Genomic DNA, 27,807 nt, shown 5'->3' with positions numbered 1-27,807 from the left:
GCCTCGAAATAACCGAGATTAGAGAAATATTGTCGCCTTATGAAAAAACGTCATCTATACGCGCGCCAACAAAAGTCTTGGCTCGTTCTCGTTTCGCATACGTTCGTAATGACCAAAAATATATGTATATATATATATATATAATATATCATTCCTTATATAATTATGTTGCTCCTTACGAGTTAAGTAATGTTAGTAGTAGGTAATAAATTTGCATTAGGTAGTTTTACATCGATAGAGGAAAAAATACGTTGTTGCGTCGGCATTTTTGTTCGTGTTCTCCTCTCGCGCGTTCAAAAGTCTATCGGCCAACGGTTTTCGCGCGCGTTGTCGGCCGGACAACCCTGCAGAATTTCATCGCGCGCTCCTACCCAACGCGTATTTTTCCTACGGACGCGTGCACGCGCGGGACTGTTTACGTGCTGCTGCTGCCGCCGCCGCTGCTGCTGCCGCTGCCGCCGCTGCTGCTGCTGCTGCCGCTATTGCTGCTGCTATTGCTGCTGCTGCTGCTGCTGCTGCTGCTGCTGCTGCCGCCGCTGCTGCCGCTGCTGCTGCTGCTGCTGCTGCTACTACTCGTCTGTTCCCCGTTTTGTATTTACGTCGGGATATCGCATAGATCACCCTGCGTACGGCACACCGTACACCGGTCCTTTTGCGTACCCGACGACGGTGTCAGAGGCGTCCATGTACGTACGTGTGAGAGTGTATTACCGAGCGAATGTACAACTATCTGCGTGTCTCTGTGAATTGGCATGTGTGTGACCAAGTGTGTGTTCGTGTATGCATTCGGTACAATAACATTGCATCGTGTCTTGTATTCGTTTCTTGCGTTTTCTCCGAATCGAAATATCGCCATAGTCGAAAAGGTTCCGGTACGACCTACCGTCAGCTGGACGGAGATCGAGTGTGCCGGATACATATGCGTGGTGTAACTGATGGAATCGCAGTGGGTTCACGGATGGTTGGGTAGCATTTACGCATTTTCGTTACTCGTTTTTCCGTTTCCTTTTGTTTCCTCTATTGAACTTGCCTCGCGACGTTCAAGGGGCTTCCGGGGTGGAAAGGGCAGGGTCAGGCTGGGGCTACTACCGTTTCGTGCCACGTTTCGTGCCACGTTTCGCGTTTTCGAAACGTCCCTCGTCCTATACACGCGCGCACACACACACCAACGGAGGAGGTGCTCGGCTTTCACGCACTTCTCCTCGGAAACCGTCGCGTTCGCTTTCATAGCCGACGCGCGACGGAGTCGTGCACGATTTCCGGTTCTTTGTCGGTTGCGTTGGCCGATGGCTGAGGCCGATCGCGAGAGACAAGAGGGACAATTATCCGGTATATACCGAGTGCGAACCGAAGGAGAGAGAAAGAGAGAGAAAGTGGAGGCCGAGGATCCTCGACCGTGGCAACGTGGTGTGTAAAATGCCGGAGCATTGGGCGGGAATGGGCTTTACCGTGTACACGGATCGCTCGCCATATTATATCGTTACTCTATACTTTACTGATCAACGATACCGACTTTTTCCTACTGCTCAACGGAGTCTTCCATACTGATCACGGGTCCACGTTGCTCCGTCGATTGCTGGCTGTTGGCCTGCTCGCCGGACCTGTTGTTTCCGGTATTGTAGCCCCGTTGCAGTTGTACAACCAGGCCGCTCACTGCACCGTACTCCTTTTGCTGCTGCTGTGGCTGCTGTGGCTGCTGCTGCGGCTGTTGCTGCGGCTGTTGCTGCGGCTGTGGTTGTTGCTGCTGCTGCTGCGACTGTTGAGGTTGCTGCTGCTGCTGCTGCTGCTGCGGTTGTTGTTGCGGCTGCTGCTGCTGCTGCTGCTGCTGCTGTTGCTGCTGTTGTTGTTGCTGCTGCTGCTGTTGTTGTTGTTGAGTCTTCTGGCTCGAATGATCTACTATAAGCTTACTATCACAGGCACTTTTTTTGTCAGTTGATACGGCGTAGAGATTGTGTAAGTCCGGGTAGTGATTCAACTGCTGCTGTTGCTGCGGCTGTTGAATGGTCAGAGTCTTTCTGTCACGATCCTCCTGTCCACCGTTGTGAACGTCGCTCTCCCTGCTGCTACGATCGATCCTCGAGTCTCGGGTACTGTCCTCGTCTCTACTTCCGGCTCTCGAGATCGAGAGAGGCGTCGGTGGTGACGTGAGTCGATCGCTGCCGTCGTCGTTGCGACCTCGCTCCGACGGCGATGGACTTAGATCGACGGTGGGCACGCGTTCCGGCCTTTCCGGAATCGGCCTCCCGGATCCCGATGGTCCCCTGTAGCTCTCGTCCTCGCTACTGTCCTGAGCCAACCTCGGTACCGGCGTTCTCCTCGAGTTTCTGCACAGTTGGTCGATCAACGCTTTGCTCCTCATCGATTCCGGGAGCGGTTGCTGCGAGGAAGATTGTTGCTGACTCCTCGTGTCGGTCATTGCCCTCTGGTCCCTTGGAATTCCCGTCTCGAGGCTCGACCTGATCAAATTGTCCAAGAAACTGCCGTTCGCTCCTGAACCGTCGTACAAGCTCTCCGACACCTCCCGCGGCGCTTTGCTCATCGGCGTGCTACGAGAACTCGAGGTTCCCGGCGATTCCGCAGTGGCCGCCGCTGCAACACCGATTCCGTCTCTATCCCGTTGCGGGTGCTGTGGCTGCTGCTGTTGCTGTTGCACCATGGCGGCGTTCCTTTGCTGTTCCTGCAGGCCGCGTATCCTGCTGGTAGCGAAATACTGCTCCGGCAGGATGGTCGGCACGTTCGGCGCCCCTGCCATGAACGGCGATGGCATGAACGGCGGCGGACTCCAAAAATTGAACGGCGCGAACGGTAAGTGAGGCATGCCCTCCATGAACGGTGGCATCTTGATTCCGTTCGGTCCTGGTATACCGCCCGGTGACGTGAACGGTTTCTGCGGTTTCAATTGCGGCTTCTTGTCCGTCGTACCAGGTCGTATACTCGCGGTGGCTGCCGCCGCTGCTGCCGCGGCCGATGTCTCCTTCGTCTTATCGTCCGACTGTTTCTGGTCCCTGCAAAAGCGAACGGAAAGAGTCGGTAAAGCGAAGAGTAGGTAGCGCGCGATACGCGATAACCACCTACCTCTTTCTCGGCCTCATCAGGTGTCGTTCCTTAACTTTGTACTCAAGGGTGGAGTGCGGTACTCCGTAATAGCTGCCTGCACGATGGACGCTCATTTCACCCCGTTGAACCGCGCGTACAGCCTCGACCAGACTATCCCTATCGTAGTTCCTATACTTGCCCCGTTTCGGTCTAGTTCCTTTGCCACCGGTTGCCGGTTTCGGTTTGTTCGCCTCCTGGGTGGTCTGCGGTTTCGCCTGCGATTGGCCTTGCTGCGACGCAGGCTGAGGCGGCGTGTATCTACCTCTCTTGAACGGACTCGGGTCCGTCATTATCGTCTGCTGCGACTGTACCACACCGGCCGATTGACAGCCGGGCATTCCAGGCGTTGCCACCGCTTGGCCCTCTTGGAATTTTACGCTGATGCTTTTGGCGATCACGTCGCGGAAATTAACGGCCACCGTTTTCCCCACCAACGAATTGGTCGGACTACTGGTGCCGGAGAACGCCGGACTCGCTCGTTCCAGAAGGCCCGGACTCGAGGCCGCGGTCGCGGCCGCGAATCCTTGCGCGAAAGCGGCTGACGTTGGTTCGCCGTTCTTGCTCGAACAACCGGGCGTGCTCGCGGGCTTGTAGGACGGAATCTTGAGAATCGCTCTCCCTTGAGCACTGTCGCTCGCTTCCTCCTCGATGTTGGGATTGAAGTCGTCGTTCGTCATCGGGCCGCGTTGCTGTTGCTGTTGCGTCTGCGACTGTGCCTGGGCTTGCGGGTGCGTCGGGTGCGATTGATGATGATGCAGTTGCTGATGCGATGGCTGCGACTGGTCCCCGTTTACGCTTTTGTTTAGCCTCTTGTCTTCGCTCATCAGCCTTCTCATCACCTCTGGAATGCGATAGTCTTGCGTCTCCATGCCTGTAAGCGCAAGAGTAGCAAAGTTGGTCGTCTAATCGGAAAGGGAATGCCGTTCGTTAAGAAATACGATTTCGTTGCTTCTTCGCGCCTACGAACATTTGTCGTAATCTCGGATTAGCCTCTGAGAACTGTTTAAGCCACTTAAACGAACTTCCATTCAGAAAGTGGAAAAAGTGTCGCCGACCCGTCGTCGACCAGAACCTGGCTTCTATCGATTTCCGAAGACCTCTACTGGCTCGTAATACACTTTTCGACTTTCGTCTCGGCCCTTGCCCGTGCTAGACTGGTTGCCTGGTCAGCGAATGAAACGGTCTAACGTCTGTCGGAAATAACCCGAATCCCTTGTTCCGACAGACGTACACACCGTTCTTACTTAAGCTACGCACACCCGCCCCGTGCGTCTTCCACCGCGAGCCTTCCACGAGCCTGTCTTCGATTAGCAAAGATCGAGCTATCGTTGTACTTTTCGTCCCCTAAAGCGTTTTTCTCTCACCTTTGAACGGCGCAGCTGCTGCGAGCATCTTTTGTATATACGGACCGATGCTCGCGTGTTCAAGACCTGGCCACTCGGCTCCCGTCTCGTTTCCCCGTTGTAACAACGTTCTCAGCGAATCTCCGCCGCTTCCTTCGAGTGCGGATAACCTGACGAGATCTTCCAAGGACCACAGTGGCTTCAGCAGAGCTTTCTCCACTTCTTTCTCCTCTTCCGCTCCGGACAGTTCTTTGTCGTCCACCTGTTAAGAATATCTCTTTCTAGCCTTCTCTGCACATCTCTTACCGCGCGAAATATTTAAACACGAATCGTTAACAGCGATGTCCCCCTCTCGACGAAAGTCTCGTCCTACTACGTTCTTCTTCATCGAGAAATCGGATAACACTTTCTTGACGACTGTCTGGCTACCAGGATTTCATCGAGAGGCGTTCTTCTGTGTTTGTATGCGTGTGTCTGTGTTGTAACAGTGTCGGTTGTCCATGTAAGTAACTTCTCTTTCGTCAAATGCAGAATGACCAAGCGCCATGCAGGAATTGCCAGAAAGAATTGCTCGCAAGAAGCGTTACGACGTACAGAGAGACAAATGAAAAAAAAGAAAACAAAAAAATGGAAAAGGACAAAGATGAAAAAAAAAAAAAAAAAAAAAAAGGAAAAAAGAAAAGATAGAAACACTTTGGCCAAAGTTGTCCTCGCGATAAAATCGTTTCTCTTTTATCGCTGACCGTTTACCGCGAAAACAGAAAGAGATAGATAGGCAAGGTTGAAAATTGAGAACCAGCTGGAAAATATTTCGCTCTCCGACGAGTAAAAAGAATCCGGCGCTACACACCGATCTCTTATCTCGCAATTATTACTCAAACAACATGCATTCGAATCAAAGGAAAAAAAAAAAAAAAAATGAAAAAGAAAATCTACCACAACTAATCTACCTGCGCTTCTCCTAATGACACCAGGCAGAACGTCGATAAAAAGAAAATTAACGATGGAATATTCGATCGAAGATTCATTTCCCAATGCGTCGTGCATGGTACGAAAGTCAGAGAAATACGGACACGGTTGGAAAATTAATCTTCGCCTGCATGGAACGCGTATCGTTCTCGAAATAATGTTGCCGGGAAAGCCACGCCACTTGTGAGCATGCCTCGCTATTGCAACGCCATGTAGAAACGATACGAACAGGTCTAGAAATACATATCCTGACATTCCCTTGCACCAAAAAATCGACGGCTAGTGCTGAAGCGCGATCGTCCGTACAAACACATCGAGGATGCATAGTGTCGAGGTCGGAAAAAGCGTATACTCGTGACAACGAATTCGAGGGCCCTAGCAGCCCGTCGCGAACAAAAGCTCGCATCCAAGAAGAACTTTCCTCTCGGCTCGAAACGATCGTCCCGAAAACTTACCTCGAGTCTTGCAACCTCGCCAAGACCAAGCGGCCGTGTGTTAAACTACAAATAGTGAGATAAAAAAGTTAAACAGCCCATGCAAAAACATTCGACACTACTGAGCATCACGGCAACCGATAAGGAACCGCGTGAACCGATACATCTTCCAATGGTTGGTCGCTTTCGTTTCCCTCTCTGTCCTCGTCGTTCCTTCCATTTTTTCCCTTTCTTATCTTTTATTCTTTTTCTTTCTTTTTTCTTTGCTTTTTTTACGGTTAAAGTGGAAAAACGACAATATTGCCACTTGCACGCTCTCCGGCGAGATCGGTCCACGCGAATTCTCCGATCACCGTGGCAGAGGTATGTTTTGGGGAAGCCTCCATTCGTTCTTCCTAACCAAAACCACACTTAGGTACAAAATGGGCGGTCTTCCTTCACGAATCAATTATCGAGATTCAACTCGTCTTTTAGTCATATCTTTCTGCGACACCTCCCCTAATCCCCTCCCCCCTTCCCCGATTCTTTTCCGTTATATTTTCTCCTTATCCTTGGATGCGTCATCTTTTGCTCAAGATAAATCGCTTCCAAAGGCATTTCGTCTATCGAGCGTAATCTTTTCTCGCAACGTCCGATAACATATGATTAATGACGGTGGAACGTACATCGAGCCAGAAACGAATTACGCGATATCTTCGAATTAAATATGCACGCGAGTACGCGGAAAAAATGCAAAGTCGAATGGAAGAAGGCGTGGAAACGCTTCGAGGAAACGGAAAAACGTATACGCGTCACGACGAGAGAACGCGCGGTGATTTTTCCATTTCGGTTGAAAGATCGTTCTTTTCGATACGTGCGTCTCTTTCGACCGTCACTGACACGATTATCGGACATTCTATACGGACAAACAATCGAAAACCGTGCGACCATTGTCACCGAGAACGAAACTAGTGCTACACCACCGGTGCCAGAAGAAGCGTGGTTTCGAAGAGATCTACGTACTTGTCCTAGCGATTCTCACTCCGACCCTAGTCACTTTCCACAGTTTCGACTCTCTCTCTCTCTCTCTCTTTCTCTCTCTCTCTCTCTCTCACTCTCCCCCGCTCACGCTCTTTTTCTCCCTTCCCTCTCTCTCCCCCTCTCTCTCTCTCTCTCTCTCTCTCTCTCCCCCGCAGAGTTTCGGCAATCTATTTTTTCATTCTTCGTCTCTCTGCCAATTCTCAATTCTCAATGCTCGATGGCCGAATTGTTAATTCGTCTTATCAGTCCGGACTCGCAATGTTGAATTCTGTCCGAGAACCAATACAGTGGGTGGATACGATCGAACGGGGTGTATCGTATCATCGCTCTTCTTCTCTATCGTCTTTCCCGCACCCTCTCTGCCTCTCACTCCCTCTCTCGCTTTTCGTTTCTCTTTCTCTTGTTCTGTCCCCAAAACCTACCTCATCCACTTGCGGGGGCGGAGTGGTCGCGGAGGCGTTTTGGGTCGTATTTGGTGGTGTTGTAGTTGTAGTTGTAGTAGTAGTGGTGGTGGTGGTGGTGATGGTGGTGGTGGTGGTGGCTGGGGCGCCGGGCTCGTGAGGGTGTGAGTGGGTGCTAGTCAGGGACGCGTCCCTTTCGCGCTCCATCGCAAGCTTGTAGACCTTGTTGCGCAGGGTGCTACGCGGTATTCCGTAGATCACGGCCGCCCTTCGTGTGCCGAGCTTGCCACTCTGGATATCCCTAAGCGCGGCTTGCAGTTCCTCCTCGGTGTAGGCCCTCCGGCCACCCCCGGCACCCACCACGGGGACACCACCGACGCCTGCCGCAGCTGCTGCTGCCGCCGCCACGGCCGCTACCGGCCCGGTCATACGAGGTTTCGCGCGATAGCAAGAACTAAAACATTCCACACATCGTTTATCACATTACCAATTCGCGTTAATATTTATCCTCCGTTATCGCGTTGTTGATGCACCGACCACGCCGATTCGCCGTCGGAATTTCGGCGGGACCGATAACGGTCCCAGGTACGACGGCACCGCGAATCCCTCTTGCTACGCGCAAAGTTACCGGATCAGGTCGGCTGGCTAGTTTTCGTATCACCGATTCACGTGCATAGGTGGTTCATCGGCCACCTTGTATCACCGTTTGTACCTCGCCGGCCACGTGGCCGGTGTGGTACGCGCACGTGTTGTGCACGAGAAGCGAATCGATCCAACAGAGAGTGCCTCGTTAACACTTTGATCTTTGACCTACCGGCTGCATTAGAACGAATTCGTGCTACGAAATTAGACAGCTAACGACGAGAAAGCTCGCTGCCAGCCATTACGCAATTAAAACGTTTCTCGAGGATGATTTATACTCGTCGGTTTTGCTCGGCTTCGTACGCGTCGCAAGCCTCGTCTCGTCGCGTTATTCCCCCGCTCGTGCTATGCATATTCATCGATACCCTTTCTTTCTTCCTTCCATTTTCCTATTTCTTTCCCCCGCTTTCCTTTCCCACCCCCACCCCCTCCCCCCTGCTGCGCCACCATTGCGACTTTCTTTACCGTTTCGTGGAATTAAAAAATCGCGATTCTTATCGCCGATGGTGCTCTGCTCTGGTTGGAAGGATCGAGTAACGCAGAAACGACAGATAGTAATCGGACCGTTATAATTTGTCTCGCTGTTCGACAATAAGATTAATAGGAAGAATTCACGGTAAAAGAACTCCCTGCTACTACTCCTTGTCCGGTGACTGGCAACAACGTGGCCCCCCATGACGAGTTCATCGACCTATTCTCTCTCGGGCAGCAAAGTAAGCTGATAAAAGTGTATTTCGACCGTTCTGTCCCCTCCTAGGCCTCGCAGCAGCACAACGTCGTCGGCTCGTAGCTCGCAGCACCGCCTATCTCTCTTGTCTTTTTATTCCGTATTTCGCGCGATACCTGCTGCACCCGACCGATAATTGTCTTTGCCTCTAATTAGTCCGATTTTTAAGCACGCGACCGAAGCTTAGCAAGAGCCATTCGTTACAAGCGAACAGCGCCGCGTCGCCGGCGTTACCCTCGTTGGTAATTGGTCTTATTTCGAATACGTGGTTGCGCGAAGAGTGGATTAAAATACGAGCGAAAATGACGGGATAAACTTTTGCGCGAGATCCATTGTCACCGAGGTGACGCGCGTCGTCTGGAATTCCCTCGTGTACGAGAAAACATTGTCAACAGGATGGACTCGATTCCCGCGTTCGGTTGATCGTTCGAGCTTCTAATTTCGACTTTACTCGCGTGGTTTCGACGGCGGGCTATCTTATCGTTAATTGCGGTAGCGCGCATGCGCCGACGCGACTCGAGACTCTCTGTCCCGTCTCCTTTTCTCCAGCGTTCCTCTCCGCGTTTTGATCTTTCTCGCGCGACGTACGACACATGCGAGGTACTTTGTGCCTTCGATGTGTCAGGAGGTGCAGATTACGGTGGACTAATAATAGACGACGATAAAAATTTGACGCGCAAAATGTTCCGCGGGGAAAACAGCGAAAACACGAGGGCAACGTACGGACACGCTTCGCAACTTTGACTCCTCCGCGTTATTCGTCTTCTCCCTGTTTTTCCTCCCTTCCTTCCTCCGTTCCTTTCATTCTCGCATTTCCCTTTATTTTCTCCGCGAAACGCGAAACACGAAACACGAAACGCGAAACACGTCGTTACCCCTTACGTTACAGACTGTACGTCTGTCTAAGTCTGCATTTCGACCGGAGAAACGTGGAAATCGAGCAACGACACGGGCACGCCGAAACGCCGAGTGAAAACGTTTCGTCGTTTGACAAACGTTTCGCCGTGCCATCGCCGTGCCATCGCCGTGGTTACCACGTACCAAGAGAGCGCATCGATTTTAGCTGGAATTTTTAGCAAGGATCTTCCGATTTCTCTTCCGTTCATCTTCGATTAACTTTCACGGCCGATTCGGGCGCGCAAAGTTTCTCCTTGCAATTTTCGAGTTACCCTTTGGAACGGACGCGATGTTAGACCCGATAGCCACGAGGTTTCGTACGAAACCGATACGAAACATACTTGTACGCCACGCCACTAACGCTACCAGCATTTTCGTCCGACAAACCGGCAAATCCGTGCGTCGAATTCTATCGCAGAGATTAATACGCGGATAACGTACTTCTCGACGATTCGGCGCGGGTATATCTAGACAAACCGACGGGAAATGTAACGCAGACTTTTCTGCGGATTTTCGTAACGAGTAGCTCGGAAGCGATAGGATGCTCGAGGGAAAATTTCCGAATACGCAAACAACGTAGCGGGAAACTTTTTAATTACCGGTTCGTACGTAGCCACCCCGCGAATTCGAACGTATAGCGCGAATTCTATTTAACGACGCAACTTCCACGCGATATAAAAGTATCCAAGGCACGTTGAACGATTGGGACAGTAGCTCTGCGCCGCGAAACGATCGCAGAGTACAATCACCCTCCGGTTGGCAGCGCGTTGTCCATTAAATCGTCGTTCGAACACGAATCTATTCTCGATCCTTTGGAATACGCGGCACGGAATGCGATCAACACTTTCCTTTGCTCGCGCGGAATGCAAATACCTATATCAGAGGTAGCTTCGTTTCGCTACGAGGTGTAAAACGAGCCGCGTGATAACACTGGCACGAATCGACGCGCTTCTCGTTCTGGTTACCAAGCATCGCGGACGAATTTCAACTCGCGAGTATACGGGGGCAAGAGGATTTTCAGACATCGCGACAGCGTGGATAACAATCGGAGAGCCGGGGATCGCGATCGGTATCAGATCGGTGCATCACGGAAACGTGAAATCGTCTGCTGAGAGCGAGGTTGTTGTTTCATCGTAGGAAAAAAGAAAACTACTTACTTAAAGATACTCTTGGGGTCGATACCTGCTGTCACCCTCAGAGGTATTTTCTGTTGTTCCAATAGAGATATGTTGTTATCCTGCGACAGAAAGCACACCCATATCACTTGACGATATCTTCGCGTACGTGTCAGTGGTTGCGGTAAAAATAAAGGTAAACGTAAAGGTAAACGTCATTGTAAAACGTGTAAACGTAAACGTGAGCGTGAACGTGAACGTGAACTTAAAAGTATGTGTTGCAAAATGACGAAAACTACTCTGGATAACTCTCTGTTCACGTTTATCCACGCAAGGAGAAGGAGACGAATCTACCCACGCCAGAAGGAGCACGTACCTGAGAATTTTTGGGTTTGGCCGAGAGGTCGAGAGGTTGGTCGGCCGACGTTGCACTGTCCTGATGAGGCTGCACCCCAACTAGAGGCGCCTCCCTTGGTGGTAGACACCATTGAGGCAGTAAGGTGGGGTAGGTACCGCTGAGAGCCGCGGCGACTACGGACGCCGCCATCGGGTCCACCTGGACCGACATCGGTGACTCGGCCGATCGCGAGCTGCTGCTACTGTCGCTCTGCGGACTCTGCAGGACGCGACATCGAACGTTATGTTCGTCCGGCTCGTCATTGGTCGACGAAACACACGGAAAGGAACTGATTACCACCGGCGTGGGAGGGAAGAAACGATCATGGAAAAAGGAGCATCCTCGTCGACGAGGAGGACAAATCGAATCCTGATCAAATTCGCTTTTCGCGCGAGGTACGCCAGGAATACGGGCCACCTTCGTGAAACTTTTATAAGGGCGACGCGTCAAAGCGATCAAAGCCACGGACAGGATGCGAAGGCGAGAAGTACCTCGCGCGAAATAATAAAAAATTGAACGTTTCCTAGTGTCCTGCGCGACACGCCGGAGGACCGATGTCGCCGTATCATCGTAACACAGCGTTGTCCTTTCCGCGCGATTATTAATTATGCGCTCTGAAGATTTCCGCCACGGCTAATGTAATTTCGCCTACGGTACGCTTAGGAATCGCGTCACGATCGCATCCGAATAACCATCGCGGATTAATCGATCCTTCGCTCGAAATTATTCTCGATCGATGGTAAAAATCGGTTTCGTGACACATCGTGATCGTGATCGTGATGCTACCGACGCTATCCTGCTCTAGCTATGCTACCAGAAGCATACTTACGAGGGGTGGTTGATCATCGTGCGGTAGCTTGCCGTCCAGGCAAAAGTAACACTTGTCTAGCGGCTTCCAGTCTTCTGGCGGTGGGCTGTTGCGTCGGCTGCCAATGAGAAACGGTGCTACCGTGTTCCTAGCGGCCGCTTCAACCTCCCGACACGGCAACCCTGACCTGGTCCCATCCGAATCCGACGCCGGTGTCGTCAATATCGTTGGACCGCCTCCAGAACTCGGCACTTCTTGCAACTCCTCCTCCTTCTTTACTCTTAACAATCCCTGCGTCACCGGTGTCCGCTCCAACGCGACTTCTTCCGTTCGTTCCTGCAAAAGAAACGGGTTCATCGGTTACATCGACTATTCGCCGTCTGCCTGTTACTCCAACCTAACGATACGACTCGGCCAGCGAATCGAGAAAAACTAGATCGAACCTTGGTCCCTTCCGTATCGGTAGCGTTGGCAGTCGGATAATCTCGAGATCCTCGATCCTTCTCCCTCCTCAAGGGGCTGATGGGCCTGTCGACGTCTTCGTCGAGCTTCAGCCGTTTCTCCACCTCGCTCTGGCCCCCTCCTCCTCTTCCCTCCTCCTCTTCCTCGTTCTCTTCGTCGTCCTCTCTGTCGTCGGTAGCCTCTCCGTCGTTTTGCCGTCGTTTGCGTCGTCGCCTGGTCGGAATCGTGGTGGTACCCGTGGTCATGGCAGCCGCGATATTCGGCGTCGCGATACTCGTCGCGATCGTACCGCTCGCGGTGCTGGTGCTCGCGAGGTTGCTCGTTCCCGGTGTCGTCGTCGTCGACGTCGTCGTTGTGGCCGCAGTCACCGTAGTCGTCGTCGTCGTCGTCGTCGTCGTCGACGTGTCCGGAGCCGATTCCTCCCGAGCGACACCGTTCGCGAACTCGTCCTCCGCGACCTCGACCTTGATCTCGTCCGGCCTGAGACGGCGTTCTTCTTGTTGCCGTTGTTGTTGTTGTTGCTGTTGCTGTTGCTGTTGCTGTTGCTGCTGTTGCTGCTGTCGTTGCTGTTGCTGTTGATAGTGACGATGGTGATGATCTTGAACGGAGGACTGAAGATGATGGTGATTTTGCAGGTGATGCCTCTGCAGGCTTTCCTGCTTGATCAGGCCCGTAGTCGTGGTCGTGGTCGTGGTGGTGGTCGTGGCCGCCGTGGTCGTTGCCGCTGTCGTCGAGGTCGTTGCCGGTAACACCGTCGTTGTGGTGGTTATCGTTGTAGGTAACGAGGAGGACACAGGATGAAGCGGACGCGACCCAATTTGTTCCAGGTTCCCGGGCACCGGGTCGCAGGACGACGAGAACGCCGTGTATAGCCGGTGGTGGGGCTGTGCCGTCACTGATTCGCTGCTGCGAGTACCGCTGTACAGGGTGTCCTGATATTGCTTCCATCTCCTACGGCCCATCAACTCCTCCGCTACCCGTTCCAGACCTGCGACACCACCGCAACTACATCAAACAATGATGAGCGCCACTCGCTCGTAAACCCCTGTGCAACCACTTTTCTCCAACCATCCACTGTCCGCGACCGACTCGGTTTCCCCTTATCGTCGCGCCGATGGTATTCGTCTTGGAAACGCACCAGACTACCCCGCCGTTTAAAACGCGGCCCGCAAAGTCGTCGAAAGGGCAACGATAAACCGATACACCGTTACGACAGAGAAAACGAAACGAAACGAAACGAAACGGCGAAACAGAGTTGGTGGAAAAGGCGAGAAACTCGCGTGGATATAAAGATCCGTTAACCGCGATAACTCCTAAGCACGGTAACGTAGACCGATGTCGGAATCACCAAAATCGCATGCTCGAGAAACCGACCGGACGTGGTGGTTTTTTTGAAGGACACGGCGGTAACACGCACGTCCCAGTATCTGACACAGAGTGTCGTAACGAAGAAAATTGCGGCACATCAAAAGTGCCGGTGCAACGCGAACGCGCGTTTAGTAATATTTCCTCTTTTCTTTTTTCGCCGATCGTTCTCTATCGTTTGCATCGCTCCAACTCCCTGCCCATAACGATGCTTCGCGAGCTGCCTTGGAAATATTCCATAAAAGGCGTAATATTTTTTCCATCTTTCGATCGTTCTACGTAATTCGTTGCACTCCCCACAGCGGCTAACGATAGACGCGAATGATAACGGAATTTTTTCGCTTCCTTATCCAAAGGCCGAATAGTCGAGCGTTATCGTAGAGCGACATGACGTACCTCACTGACGGCAATACAGCGGCGAAAGGTTCCACGAAAGCCAAGATTCATGCGTTCATACGGACGTATCGAGTCGTCCTCCGCAATTTTTAATGCACCGCTTGCGACCAATATTAATTCTCAAAATAAATATCCAACGGAAACGTGAAATATAGAGTTCCAATGTAAATTCAACCGCGTTTATTTTTCCCTCGCGATCGATATGATGAAACTGCCGACAATCCTATTTCCAAGTGTAACGAATAAACGCGTGACAACGTGAAATGCGCGCGACCAATTGGACCAGTGGCTGAAAAAATTCACCCGATCTTCACCGGGCACGGTGTCGAAAATTCCCCACACCTCACCCTTCCACGCGTTCCCCGTTCCTCCACCGATGCCGCTCGAATTGGGCCGCAATCGCGTCTCTTCCTACAGTCCCACTTTGAATGCGTCAATTGATTCTAAACAGACACCCGGTACGGTGGCACGCGTCCCGCAAATGCACCATAACTGTCACGTCATTTGGTCGTCGCGTGTGCCACGAGCACATGCCAACCGATGAATGTACGTAAATATATTTGCATGTGTAGGTAGAATTCGCGTGCGCACGAAGATCGAGCGTGGAGGCGATTTTTCATGGCTGCCGCCTTTATTTCTCACCGAATTGATTTCGTCGTCGTCGAAACCAGCATAGGACAGTCGTGCCGATTCCGCTTAAATCCTTTCGCGCAACATCGCGAAATTTCCCCATCCTCAGATATGTCACCGCGACTTCTCCTACCGATTCTGCGCGCACTCCTCAAATTCCCGCCTTTCGGTCCCGCCTCTACCGGACCTCTCTCGTTTCCGTTCCCTTGCCGGGAACCTCACACACTCGGGGTGCCCTCCGGTAACGCGCGGGTATACGAAAGAAAATGAAAAAGGTAGGAAGGAAAAAATGGAAAAATATACGAAGGATACGCGTTCGGTGAATATTGATCGGTAAGGTTGAATTAAATGCTCGCTAGGCTGAAAAAGGAGCGCGCGCAATGAAAAACATCTGAATAAATTATTATTGTTTGTCGAACGTTTCGAACGAATAGCGACGCCCCCATCGTGGTAGCCCATCGTCGTTTGTACGGCCATTATTTAAACGCTCTAGTTCCACGCAGCTTATCAAATACAGGTATAATGCCAGTTTGCGGAAACGCGAACTGGATCTGCGCCGAGCGTCGCCACTGCGACATATCTGCTTGCACGCGCTGCTGTCAGAAAAACGTATGACAAGCATTACGGTCAGGGCTGAGTTTATACAGGCGGACTTTAAACGGAGTTCCAGCAAAACGCGTTATTTTTGAACGGATAGGCCTATTTCGTAATCGACTTCGGCCACGAGTATCGCATTCCTAAATCTTGATTGCGTATCGCTGGTCATCGTGCATCGTGCAACCCACGACTACGACAAGTAGGCGTTCACGCTATTCCTACAAATTCGACGTTACTTTCTTACCGCTACACGCACACACGCACACACACACACGCACACACACACACAGAGGCACGCACACACTCGCGCCCATTCGTTTCGTTTTTCAAGCAAGCCAATAACGTGACTAACGTATTTCGTGCTAACATTTAGCCGTTCGTAGATATTAATAATGCATCGATAAGGAGAACGCGAATTACACAAGTTAACGCAATCATCGTAAACGCACTAATCGACGTATTTAGAAAACCTCGAACTTCTTCGTAATCGAACCGGGCATGCATCGAGAGAACCACAACAATTATACGAATCATCATCTCGCGAGAACGTGCGGACCTCAAGGCTACGTAATGAGTCATGAAAATCTGTCCAGAATAAGGCGATCGTTGCACGAAAATTTTTTTCTACGTTAAATTTAGCCTCGTTCCTCGATGACGTCAAATCCAACTCATCTACTGCTGCGAAAGAACAAAAGAAACGCGTTCGTATGGTAGAGCGCGCGGCCAAGAACAAGGGAAAAGTCCGCGATGTAAAATTTTCTTTGTAGGTACGCGCATGCATACACCCGTAGGTAGGTAGGTAGGTAGGTAGGTAGGTAGGTAGGTAGGACTCGAGAACAGGCTCAAGGATGTTTCAATTTTACGATACCCGTACGATAAACGGCAATTAGACGGGGGGGAATAAAAATGGAAGGATAGGATCGAGAATCGAGCGGGATTATTTGGATTTGGAAGTGCGGCGTAGATTGGAAACAGAGGGAAAAACAATCGTTCCGGAATTAATCATACCGCTCGGCAGTCGACGTACTTTCGATGGCGAATGCCAGAGTCAAGATTCCCCCCTTTTCTTCGAAAGGTTTGATTAACCCCCGTCCAAGTATACCTCCGTCGTGTGTCTACCGGTTACAGCATCGTCGACCTTGCATATAATCAATGGGTTCTGAGAGAATAATCTGGTAGGAAAGCAGTAATCGCGCTTTTTCCTCTCGCTAACTTCTTCGCCGAGTGGGCGGCGAAACACGGGATCCGGATTTCCAAATGAATGAACGTATCCAGCAGAATGCAACGGTATAGGCAACCGAGTGAAGAAAGAGAAACACAGAGCTCGGGACGGAACACGTCTTTTGCAAGACGTTTTCTAATGACGTAAACTGCGTCGAACCGAAAAAGGGTGAATTTATCTCGTCATTCGTAATGTCCGAGGCAGACTTTTCAATGTCGCCGGGAGTACCGGTTCGCGAGCGGAGCGGAGCGGAGAGGCGCGGAGCGGAGTGCAGAGTAGCGTGGATAAAAACGGACGCGTGGAAAATTCGTATTGTCGGTTTTCGATCGTTTCCAATCTCCGTGACTTGACATTTTTCACGGATGGTTGCTCGAAAGAACGCTCTCGCACCTCGTTGGATATTCACGGCGAGCAAAGTTCGAGTCCTTGATCGATTGCAGAAGTAATTAGACGGCTGGCGCGCCTTTGGATGAAATTCCAGGCAGGAGGTGCCGAACCAATCTTATCTCGCGTGCCATTTAAGAAGAGGAAGAAGTAGGGCAGATGACCACGCCCGGGATTAAGCCAATGATGACGCGCAGACTTGGCACCAGGAACTTCTCTCCGGTGTATAAAACGATTATCCCTACCTCGCTTAACATTTCGTCGCGATTAAACGTAGCCGTGCGTCGAAGAATCTGAAAAATTCAATTCCACTTTAACGGGTTACCGTCGGGTACCGTAAAGTACTCCAAAAATTTCCGCCGCACTCGGGAGAATTTCGTAATGGGAAAGAAATGGAATTTCCGTCGTGGAATCGAAACACATCGCATCGAGTAGAATCAAAGAAAGCGGAGCATGTTGTCCGGGATAATAACAAATGGAATCGCGTTGGAGAAGAATTTCCGGTAGTTCCTGATCCAGCGATCGCGTTGGTCGTTGTCTTGATAAATGGTGAATCAAAATGAGGAAGATTCGAGAACGAAGGAGAATCTACTTTCCACGGGCGTCCTCCGTGAGCCGAGGATATAGCGGCACCATTCTTCAATTCTAAATCGAATGGCCTCGGGGCCCATCCAACCAATGGCGGAGCCGCAATTTTAGATCCAAGCGCGCGCGCTATATTTCCCCCACAGTCCTGCGTCTTGGTGCTATTCCCTTGGTCCCGTCACTAATCGTCGGCCCGTTTCGACCAATGGCAATCCGGTTTAGACGAGAGTAGAAGGTTAGGAAATGGGTGGTCGGGTATGGTGGGGCTGCAGCTGGCTCTCACGACGCACAAGGCTATCCTTTGTCCGAAACTCGCTTGCGATTCGCCGGCGCTGTTAAACCTTCGGCACGATAATAACGAAATAATTGCGATAACGACCCCGGTGCCAGACAGCACCTTTGCTTCCGACCGAGATCCCTCTTTATTTTACCCACCGAATTTCCTCGCTCCCAATTTGCCCGCGCCAAATTCCCCAATCGGTCCCCGATATCACGGCAAAAGGAGCCCGTCGTCGTCGTCGTCGTCGTGTGGCACAACGCCGATAAACCAAATTCCCATCGAGTATACATCGTACGCGTACCGCGAATGCGAAAAACACCGAGATCTACTTACCGTTACGGTGTAAGTAGCTCGACAAACGCTCTCGCGAGTGCGCTCGTAGCGGTAATAAAGAGCATTCATAAAGAACGGTTACGTTTAATGCGATCTTGGTCGATAGGCTTAATTGCAACGATTCGAGTGTCTTTCGACGGTTCGAAGACTCGTTCGTAACACTAGGTAAAAATATTCTTGGTCGCCTACTCGAGAGTTATCAGCATCGCTTTGTTACACGATCACGAGATTCCCATTCACCGGCGAGAGATCGGTTAGTGGTTTTCGAGGCGAGCAAAGGACAGAAAGCAAGATGGATGTCGAAATCCACGAAGCGTTACTTGTCTCTCAACAAGGCATGGAACCCAGCCGTGCCTCATTAAGATCTTGAAACGATGCTTGCCAAAGATAGAGTCTCCGAAGGTTATTTGTTAATCCCTCCGAGATATTAACACCTAAAGGATTATCCACCGAATATCGTATTCATCGGCATTCGCCGTTCTATTCCGAGAGTTTGACGCATCTATTAACACGCGGAAATAAGGCTATCCGTAGAGACCGGATCGTCCGTTGCGAAAGATATCTGGACGAATCATACGGAACAGGAAATCCAAGCGCCAAAGGCTGTTACAAAAGCACGGAAACGAACAATAAGCGAAGAAAGGCACACCCTTTTCAGCGATACTCCAACTCCTCGTTCACTAAAACCAAAAGTACCAGCTGGCCCCAAAAATTTTTCCTCTCCCGCTCTTTGTCCTTTAGCCTTAGCATTCGCTCGAACCGTCACCCCGTGTACCAACCGCTAAGCAGTCGATGTATTATCGAGCGACTGCTTCTTTTTCTTCAACAATGTTCGTCAAGGTGTGCACGCGTCGGTACGTACACAGATCTACGTGAGAATATGTACGAACGTGGGCTGACCTCGCGGACCATTCTTCTTCGTTCCTCCTTCTCTCTTTCTCTTTCACGTTCTTTCCCTCTCCTTACTGCCTTCTCTCTCTCTCTCTCTCTCTCTCTCTCTCTCTCTCTCTCTCCCAACCTCTCTCTTTGCCTCACTGCCACTTCGCCTTCTCTCCTTGCCACTCACTCTTTCTCGACGATCCTCCACTGGTATAATGACCTCGGGAATCACTGCTCGGGTCGAACTAATGGAGCGATATCGTGCAATGAAATAATATACTGGAACAATGTGAAATTACAGCTCCGACCGCTACATTTACTATACTCGCAGACTAGAAATTTCAAGATTCGCGACTTCGCGATATGTACCGAAACAAGGTAAACAGATCCTTTTTCGCGTCGATTCTTTTCCTTCCCTTCTTTCTTTTCCCTTTCTTTTCCCATTTTCTTTTCTCTCTCCTTTCCCTTTTTTTTTTTTTTCGTCTTTTAATCGATAGAAAGCGACGCAACTGCGACAAACCGGTAAGTCTCGGTCGTAGAGCCGACATTCAAACTCATCTCGAAGAAACTCGCCATACCACTTGGCAAACGTTACGCCGCTACGCTAGGCATTATCCAACCTGGAACACGATGATCGCGGTGTTCACGTTCAAAGTTACTCGAATAAAGCTGGTTAAGGTCGGAAGTGCAAAGCAAACTTCTAAATGGGAAGACAACTTTACCATCTGTTTCCCCTCGAACCACGGTACAAGGGTAACAAAAACCAAAATCTGTTGATATCATCAAAGGAACGTAGATCGGCTCGTACTTTCGTCATATTTTAGCTTGCTAAGCGATGCAAGCGGCAATCGGATACCAGACGAACCGCACAGTCGTCTTGTGACCCATTTATCGTTCACTGCTGTCTAATGTTACCCGCGGGAAGAGTTGCATTGCAAGATTGCCGTGTGGGTTACGCGAAATTCACGATTTTAACGCCGCCATGAAAAACTGACATTGACGAATTGGAATAGAATAGTCGGAAACGCAACGAGGCGGAAGTGAGAAGGACATCGTAGAACGACGTTCAGATATCAAAGCCTTAACATCCTTTTGCCATAATTATTTCGATAAGCAAATCTGTAACCGAAATCTACGGTTATGCACACCATTGTCGAGAGAGAGAGAGAGAGAGAGGTGGGCGGGGCAGGGCGGGGAAAGAAAGATAGAGCGAAACGGAAAATGGAGAGAAGAAGAAGAGAATTTTCGACGATATCGAGAGAAATATTTTTGTTATTAACAGAAGAGAAACGTAACTGGTGTTTTCGACTTTGCGATGGAAACGGTAACAACGAACGAAGCCGGCTAGAAAGGAATATCATCGTGACGTGTGTTTAGACACGGGTTGCATCCGAGCTAGGGAAGGTACGATATACGAGAAAGAAGGATAACGAGAACGAACGACGCTAGAGAGAGGTACACGTGTAGATAGAGACGACAGTAGTGAGCGGGCAGGAAGCGTTACGAGTTTAAAAATGAAAGAATTATAAGATAAAGAAGCGGGAAAAAGTAAGATAAAGATAGAAATTGAAAACCAAGAATAGCGGGGACGCACGATGGAGAAACAGCGAAAGATACGTACCACCGTTACACTGGCTGCAACGTGCAGGCACACGCACACACGGGCACACGCGATAACGTTGACAATGGGTATAGACGCACACTTGTATCAACTAATATCGTCATTTTGACGTCGCGGTAAAGCAGAGCTTTGTGCGGATGAAATTCGATGGCCGCTCCAAAAAGACAGATTAAAACGCAACAGATCACCGTCGTCATCCGTTATCGGATTAACGTTTCCACTTTTTTACTAGTAGATCTCTAAAACACTATTGCTCACACGAACGATACTCTAACGGGCCGTTCACGAATTGCGTCGTTTAACGGAGAATCTATGAACGTATCCTTCGCATTGTCCGACGAGAAAAAGAGAATCGACGCTTTCTCGAGATAAACTACGCATTACGTTTAGACAAGCCGACTTACCACGTTAGTCAATATATGCTATTCGCACTTTCTCAAATATCGTTCGAATTCCAATCTCTTAAATATATTTCATAATTCACGCAATATTTAAAGATAATTTATGCAGCAAGATTTTCTAATCCACGCGATGGAATAAATTCGAGTAAAATCAATCGTAATGATTCGCGTAGTACACCGAATATACGCACGTACATCGGATCAGCCGGTCACGTGTCAAGGGCTCGCGAAACCGTTGTCTTATATACGTAGGACAGTTTCGGAAAGTATGGCGACCTGTTTAGTCGAACGTTAATCGTCGCGAGTGTGATCGGTGTGTTAGTGTGAAATTTGCGACCTGTGTTCCCAAAAAGTGCATCAAGATGATCCACGAGATGCCGTGAAAGTGTTTTCGATATCGATTTCGCGTGGTTCTTGAAATTATCGCGGAATTTCGCGAATTAGAAACACGTAGAATCTAATCGCGTCTGTTCGGTATCCGGGGTCCACACGTCTCAAAAACTGGAACACAAGGATACAAGAAGGAGACGGAAAGAGCCGAACGTCGATCCGTTAATACGTCGCGTGTTATCGACCTACACTTCGACGAATCGGCCAAAGTCGGTCAGGATCGGACACGATCGGTCAAAATAGTTGGCGATATTTACTTCCCTGATCCGGAGCGACTGCGTACGGACGTTACAAAGGACTACGGTCAACCGAAAGTCACGCACGAATCTCTCGGTGAGTACGTTACTTGATATTTTATTTGAGAATCTCTGCGAACCTTCTCCGAAATTTGCGTTTATTCCGCACGAGATAACGTCGAAACGAAAAGGCGAAAGTTATTTTAACGAAAATTAGTAAAGCTGGTTATAAAATGTACGCGAAAATCTTGACATTCGCGATAAAATATCTCGCGATGGCCGAGCGTACTATGGACACGATAATCGCGCTCTCGAACAGCACGATTTAAATAATACGTAAAACAGATAACCGGTAGGTAAAGTTGACAAAAGGAAAAAGAAATTGTATCGCGAAAGAGATAATTTATCAAGTACAAAGGGGACAAAATTACCGGTGTACAATATGAATTTTACAACTAAAATCGACTACCGGCTGCAACACGTCCGTTATATTTTACAAGGAGAATGATCATTAATATCGTTCATTGATATTAATTTCTGTCAAGCTTCATAATTATCTGACAGGGTATGTGATCATTTAATGGATTATTATGCGCTTCCATCTGAGTATTAACTCATTTTCCGCGTTTTAAAAAACAGCACGACACGGTCCGTTGATAATTTTCCAAATTGTTTACACGCGATGCATGGGCTGCTTTACACGTGGCGAAAAATATTTTGTAAAATGTTAATACGCGGAAAGTTTGCGCTTCATGGCCGATATTACCGTAACAAAATATTCCCACTTGGAATGAAAAATTAACGAACAGAGGGAAATTTGATCGCGTTGGCGCGCGTGGCGCGGAAACGGAAGGCGGAAATAATAGTTTTTCGCGAGATGGTGGATCGAATGGGGGAAGGAACGCGGTAGGAATAGTCGGTATATATCGTAAACAAGAATATATCAAACGACACGGACGAGTAAAACTCACATTGAATATCGAGTCGTCGGGTCGTTTGACAGAGTGCCATTCCACGCAGTAACCACAAAGTCGTCCTTTTGCCGGTTCTCTCTCGAGCGCGGTTCGTTAGGTCGTGCTTTCGAGCACTAATGCCGCTTTGAAGTTTTTCGGGAGGCGTTCCAAGGCGTTGCATCGCTCGACGAAGAGTAGGCAAAGACAAAAAGAAGGTGCCGCGTCATTTTCGTCAATTTAACTTGGGTCTCCCTTCCTGGTGGTGGTAGGCCACGTAGGATCGCTCGGCATTTCGCCCCCACCGAAACACCACCCTTCTCGCCACGTCCGCCCCTGTGGGCCACTCACCCCCACCTTCGTATTCGCCTCGTCTCAGTTCGTCTCACCCCTCCGTGGCTTGCTTCGCCTCGTCGAAGCGAGGTCAATCGACGGAGAGGGCTGAAGACGACCCCCACCCTTCGTCACCAGCCTCCCTACCACGGCTACTCAATATCGTTTCATTACGCACCCTGCTCCGCCATACCCATCCTCCACCTCCACCCTCGAGCCTCGCTACCCGCCACCCTCGCTGCGCTTGCACCGACACCCGTCGCCGCTGCACCCTCCCATCTTCCTCGCCCTCTCAACCCCTGACCCTCCTCCGTCCCTTACTCCTCCTTCGCCTCCTCCTTCTCCTCCGCCTTCCTTCTCTTGGAGCAGCCGTGGAGCAGCGTGTTTAACAGATGCTGGACAAAAAATCAACCGGTATTATGCGCGTGTTTAAGCGACCGATAGCTCGACCGTCGCCGTCCCCGATATTCCCGTCTCTCCGTACTTTCCATACTTTCCATCTTACTCGAAAACGAAAAGAAAAAGGAAAAGGGAAAACGAGAACGAAACGCGGGCTAGAACAACCGAGTCACGGTCGGAATCCCGGAAGTTTGAGTTGGGTTTCTCGCGACCCCGAAAGTCAAACAATCTCGGTGCTAACGAGGACATCGCGATGCGTCACTTGTCGCCTCCTCTTCCTCCTCCATCACCTCCTCCTCCTCCTCCTCCTCCTCCGTCTCCTCCGCCACCTCTTCCGCCTCCTCCTTCTCTTGCCGCTTCACCCCTTGAACGTCTCGTTCCTACCTCGGCGACGAAACACGAATGCCCACGAATTTTTATTGTTACTTCTCGCGCTGCTTCCTCTCGCCTTCCCCTCTCACGACCTTTTTTTATGCGCCTTTTAACGATCAGCAGTAACTGCACCCACCCGAACACTCCTCCTTTCCTACCTCCTCAACCCCCTGCCTTTCGGTCCTTTCCTCCCTTGCGCCTTAGAGGCGAACGTTTTCGAGAAACCAGGGGTGTGGGTGCACAATGGGAAAAAGAACGGAATAGGCGAGCGGAAAAATGTACCTTGCAAAGTATTCGTTTATCTTGCACGATATAACGAGCAATAGGGGGAGCAAATAAACTTTCGGTTGTTGAATATTTTTTTTTCCCTCGTTTGTTTGTTTGTTTTCTTTTTTCCCTTTTTGTTTTTTGTTTTTTTTTTGTTTTTTTTGTTTCGATTTCATATGAAAAACAAATCTTCCGGGCTCTTCGTATATGCTCGCGTGGACGAGCACGAAATTCATAGGCCTACCAACGATTCGATCTCGTAACGTACAAATTTTTACTCTCCATTTTAATTTCCACGATACATCACAGCGGGGATTTGTTCGAAATATGTATATTCTTCTCTAGCTCGAAAGCATCGGCAACGAGCGTCAACAAATGCTCCCCGAGTGGTACACGTGGTGTAGCTATCTGTCAAAGCGGCACGTCTGTCTGCAAATATTTTCACTCTGTATATACGTACTCTACGCGTCGATCTTCTTGTTCCTAGTAATCTCTCGTATCGTGCGGTCGTGCGACGTCCTCGCGAGGATGTGGCCACGGCGAATCGGCATCCTTTACCATTCTTAATCCCGTGAAAATCCCGTGAAAATCTCGCGAAACGACGTCGTCACGGCTAGCAGCATCGATTCGAAGGGACGAATCGACGACGATGGAAACAAGCATCGCTTCATTATGTCCACTCGCGTGTTTTCCCTGTTTCACACGCACGGACACAATCGAGGGGAGGATTACGCGCGATTAATCCCGTCCGATCGAGATTACGCGACGCACCAGGAACGCGAGTCACGAGTTACTTTGCCGCACTCGAAAATTTTCAAAAGCTTTCGATAGTCGGCGGCAGCAGCAGCAGAGCATTGATCGTCGCGCGTACGAGCGAGACACGTTCAAGCAACACGTGCAACGTAACAGGTCGCGATAGCGGTTGCTCGCGTGAGGCAGAACTATCGTGGTCGGTTCACAAAATCGTAGCAAAGAGCAACATCTTGATACTCCGTTGTCGAAGTATATATTCGACGACACTAAGCGACGATAACAAAGACAACGACAACGACGAGGACAACGACGACAACGACGACAACGACAACGACGACAACGACGACGACGACGACGACGACGACGACGACGATGATGACAACGACGGTGACGGCGGTGACGGTGACGGTGACGGTGACGGTGACGGTGACGGTGACGGTGACGGCGGCAGCGGCGGCGGCACTGTGACACCTCGAATTTCTTTCACGGCCCTATACCTTCCGACACGAACGACACTCGACTCTCGATATTCTCTCGGCCACGTTGCACTACCAATGAAAGAGCAAGCGCTACTGCTGCTGGTGGTGGCTGGTACGTGGTACGTACAGGCACTCGTCGTATCGTGGCTCGAACGGATTTCGAGCCTGCTGCGCTACCCTTCGTCACCCTTTCCCGAACGCTTACTGGTTGATCTCCGAAGATCATGGAAGTCTCGAGAGGAGTACGCCGGCACAGGTCTAACGCGCACATACGCAGCTCTTCCTCGCGCTCCTACACCCTGCGTTTCCGTTTTCTCTTTCTCCTTTTCTCGGAAACGAGCCACTACCACCTTGCTTTTTAGAATCTTCGCGTGGCGGAGGAGGAGAACCGATCGCGAAGAAAAAAGTGGAAATAGGGGTTCGGGAAGAAATCGAAGGGCGAGTGGGGTGGTCGCGAGGTGGAAGGATCGTTGGGGTGGGAAGAACTCGCGAAAATTTCTCGACCACCAGCGGCAGCTGCGTTCCGAAATGAGGAGCGAGAGAGAGAGAGAGAGAGAGAGAGAGAGAGAGAGAGAGAGAGACGCGAACGAGAGAAGAGGTAGGGACAACGAAGCTAGCCCGATGGGGGAATAAAGGTAACGGAGGGGGTGCGAGGGGGAAAGTGGCGGCGGCAGCGGAGGAGGAGGAGGAAAAAGAGGGACGAAGGGTGAGGTTACGAAAGTGGAGGAAGAAGCGTAACGGCAAGTACACGCAACAGCAGCGCGCGTGGAAACGCGCCTTCTACGAGTAGCAGAACTCTTCTCTTGACGGACTAACCCAAAGGCAGAGGGAGGGAGCGAAGGGGGAGTAGGAGAATAATGGTGGGGGCGTAAGCGACGAGTGGGCAATAGAGGGATGCGGATCGGGAAGAGGGAAAAGGGAGAAGGAGGAAGAAGGGAGGTAGTAAGAAGAAGAAAAGAAGGTTTCGGGCGGCGGCCGGGATCGCTCGGTTGTCTGTGGTCAAGGCACGCAGCTTGTGCAGTATTCTCCGCGCGCGCCTTACTCTCTTATGTAGTTCGTCGTGTCGTGGCCGTGCCGGTGTGTCGGTGCTACCGAACGCGCGCGGCTTTAGCCAGGAGGGGTTGGTGTTCCGGGGGTACGGAAGGGTAGAAGTTGTTACCCGAGCTCGTCTTTACCACGTTCGTCCTCCTTCGTCGCATGCCTTATACCCGCCCGCTTAAGATCCACGTCGAAAAACCGACGAAAAACATCGATCTAACGTTTTTTATCGGCTCTTCACTTTTTACCGAATTAGCCTCGAACCTTCCGATTTCCAAGAAATCGTCGATCGTTCGACCAATCGATGGACAAAAAATCACGCGTAACCGCGCAAGGCTTCCGTTTCTTTTTCGCTATTTTTCTTTTCTCCTTTTTTTCTTTTTTTCTCTTTTTCCTTGCCTTTTCTTATAAATTCGTAGTCTCGGATCGAACGCGAAACTGCGAGGATGACTAAAATTCGCGTCTGGGAAGTTTAGTCCTATTTCTGTCGGGATGTCGACGGCAACTGGTATTTCGTGAAAATTGTACACAGAGGTGAAATGTCGCAGAATTTAGCAACGCGCGGCAAGACATACGCGCGAAATATCGTTCTGTTTCTCGACAACGTGCAACCACCCTGTTGAACGTACGGACACGAGTAGGAGTCACGCCTGGCTCACAGTCAACCAGGATTCGGCGTTTCGGTTCGCAACAGGTCTCACCACCGGCGTTCATTTTCTCTCTCTTTCTATCTTTCCCTCTTCCCCTCTTTGACCCCTATCCCTCTCGTTCCCGCCCTCATCCTCTCGCTTCCCAAACCCCCGAGACTCACCCCACCTTTCGCGGCCCGATCTCTCTTTCATTCTCTCTCTCTCTCTCTTTCTCTCTCTCTCTCTCACCCCTTTCCCTCTCTCATATACTCTCCTTCTCTCTCTCCCCCTCTCACTCCCTCTCTCTCCCTCACTCTTTCTCCGTATCACACATAGATACTCGATTCTAGTCGTTGCATGAACGTAGGTATATATCCTTGACACATAGGAAGATTCGCCATGCGGAATGCGAATTAACGTGGGCGTTGGAAATATTCGTCAAGATAGTCCCCTACCTCGAGTCGCGATAGTTATCGGATATATGCGAATTGGAAACGAAACGGAGAAGAAGATAGTCGAAGGGGGTTCTGTGGAGGTCCGTTGAACGCGTGTTCTCCGCGATCGCAAAGGTATACGACCTAGATGGATACCGTTGGTCGCGATTTAACTCACCGACTACGAAGACCATATTCTTTGTCCATCGCAGCAGCTCCCGTCGGATGTGTCTGCGTTCCTGTATGCAACGGGCATAGGGGCAATCCGCCATTTTTGAAATCACATCTTAGAATGAATGTGTGTGCGTGCCGGCCGGGTGCGCCTGCCTCGAGTTCCCGCGTGGATGTCCACCCCCCACGCCACCGGCCGTCCTCCGTCCTCGTCCTCGTCGTCGTTATCGTCGTCGTCGCCGTTGTCGTGCTCGTCCTTGTCCTCGTCCTCGTCCTCCTCGCCCTCCTCGCCCTCCTCGCCCTCCTCCTCCTCCTCCTCCTCGCCCTCCTCGCCCTCCTCCGCCTCCTCCTC

The 27,807-nt window shown here is 50.6% G+C and overlaps 1 protein-coding gene across 1 annotated transcript; it reads right to left on the bottom strand.

The window, feature by feature from the left end:
* Positions 1-836: 836 nt before the first annotated feature.
* Eip93F (Ecdysone-induced protein 93F) lies at positions 837-27,720 on the bottom strand. The gene is made up of 10 exons (XM_017902629.1): positions 27,463-27,720; positions 12,293-13,299; positions 11,871-12,185; positions 11,021-11,260; positions 10,687-10,766; positions 7,285-7,717; positions 4,461-4,701; positions 3,076-3,967; positions 1,866-3,005; positions 837-1,682 (listed from the first exon to the last, which is right to left on the bottom strand). The coding sequence occupies exons 1-10, from the start codon at positions 27,554-27,556 to the stop codon at positions 1,520-1,522; spliced, it is 4,605 nt and encodes a 1,534-aa protein (XP_017758118.1). The 5' UTR covers positions 27,557-27,720; the 3' UTR covers positions 837-1,519.
* Between the last annotated feature and the right edge of the window lie 87 nt (positions 27,721-27,807).

This window comes from Eufriesea mexicana, unplaced genomic scaffold (assembly GCF_001483705.2).
Source record: "Eufriesea mexicana isolate 0111107269 unplaced genomic scaffold, ASM148370v2 scaffold1837, whole genome shotgun sequence".
In the NCBI taxonomy this organism is placed as follows: domain Eukaryota; kingdom Metazoa; phylum Arthropoda; class Insecta; order Hymenoptera; family Apidae; genus Eufriesea; species Eufriesea mexicana.
The sequence above is the reverse complement of the archived record's forward strand: the minus strand, read 5'-3'. Positions and strand labels throughout refer to the sequence as shown.

Excerpts from the sequence above, each read along its gene's own strand:
- Eip93F (XM_017902629.1), bottom strand. The coding sequence starts at position 27,556 with ATGGCGGATTGCCCCTATGCCCGTTGCATACAGGAACGCAGACACATC. Across the intron at positions 13,300-27,462 it reads GAATATGGTCTTCGTAGTCG|GTCTGGAACGGGTAGCGGAG; the intron begins GTGAGTTAAATC and ends GTGGTGTCGCAG. Across the intron at positions 1,683-1,865 it reads AGCCAGAAGACTCAACAACA|ACAGCAGCAGCAAAAGGAGT; the intron begins ACAACAGCAGCA and ends GCCACAGCAGCC.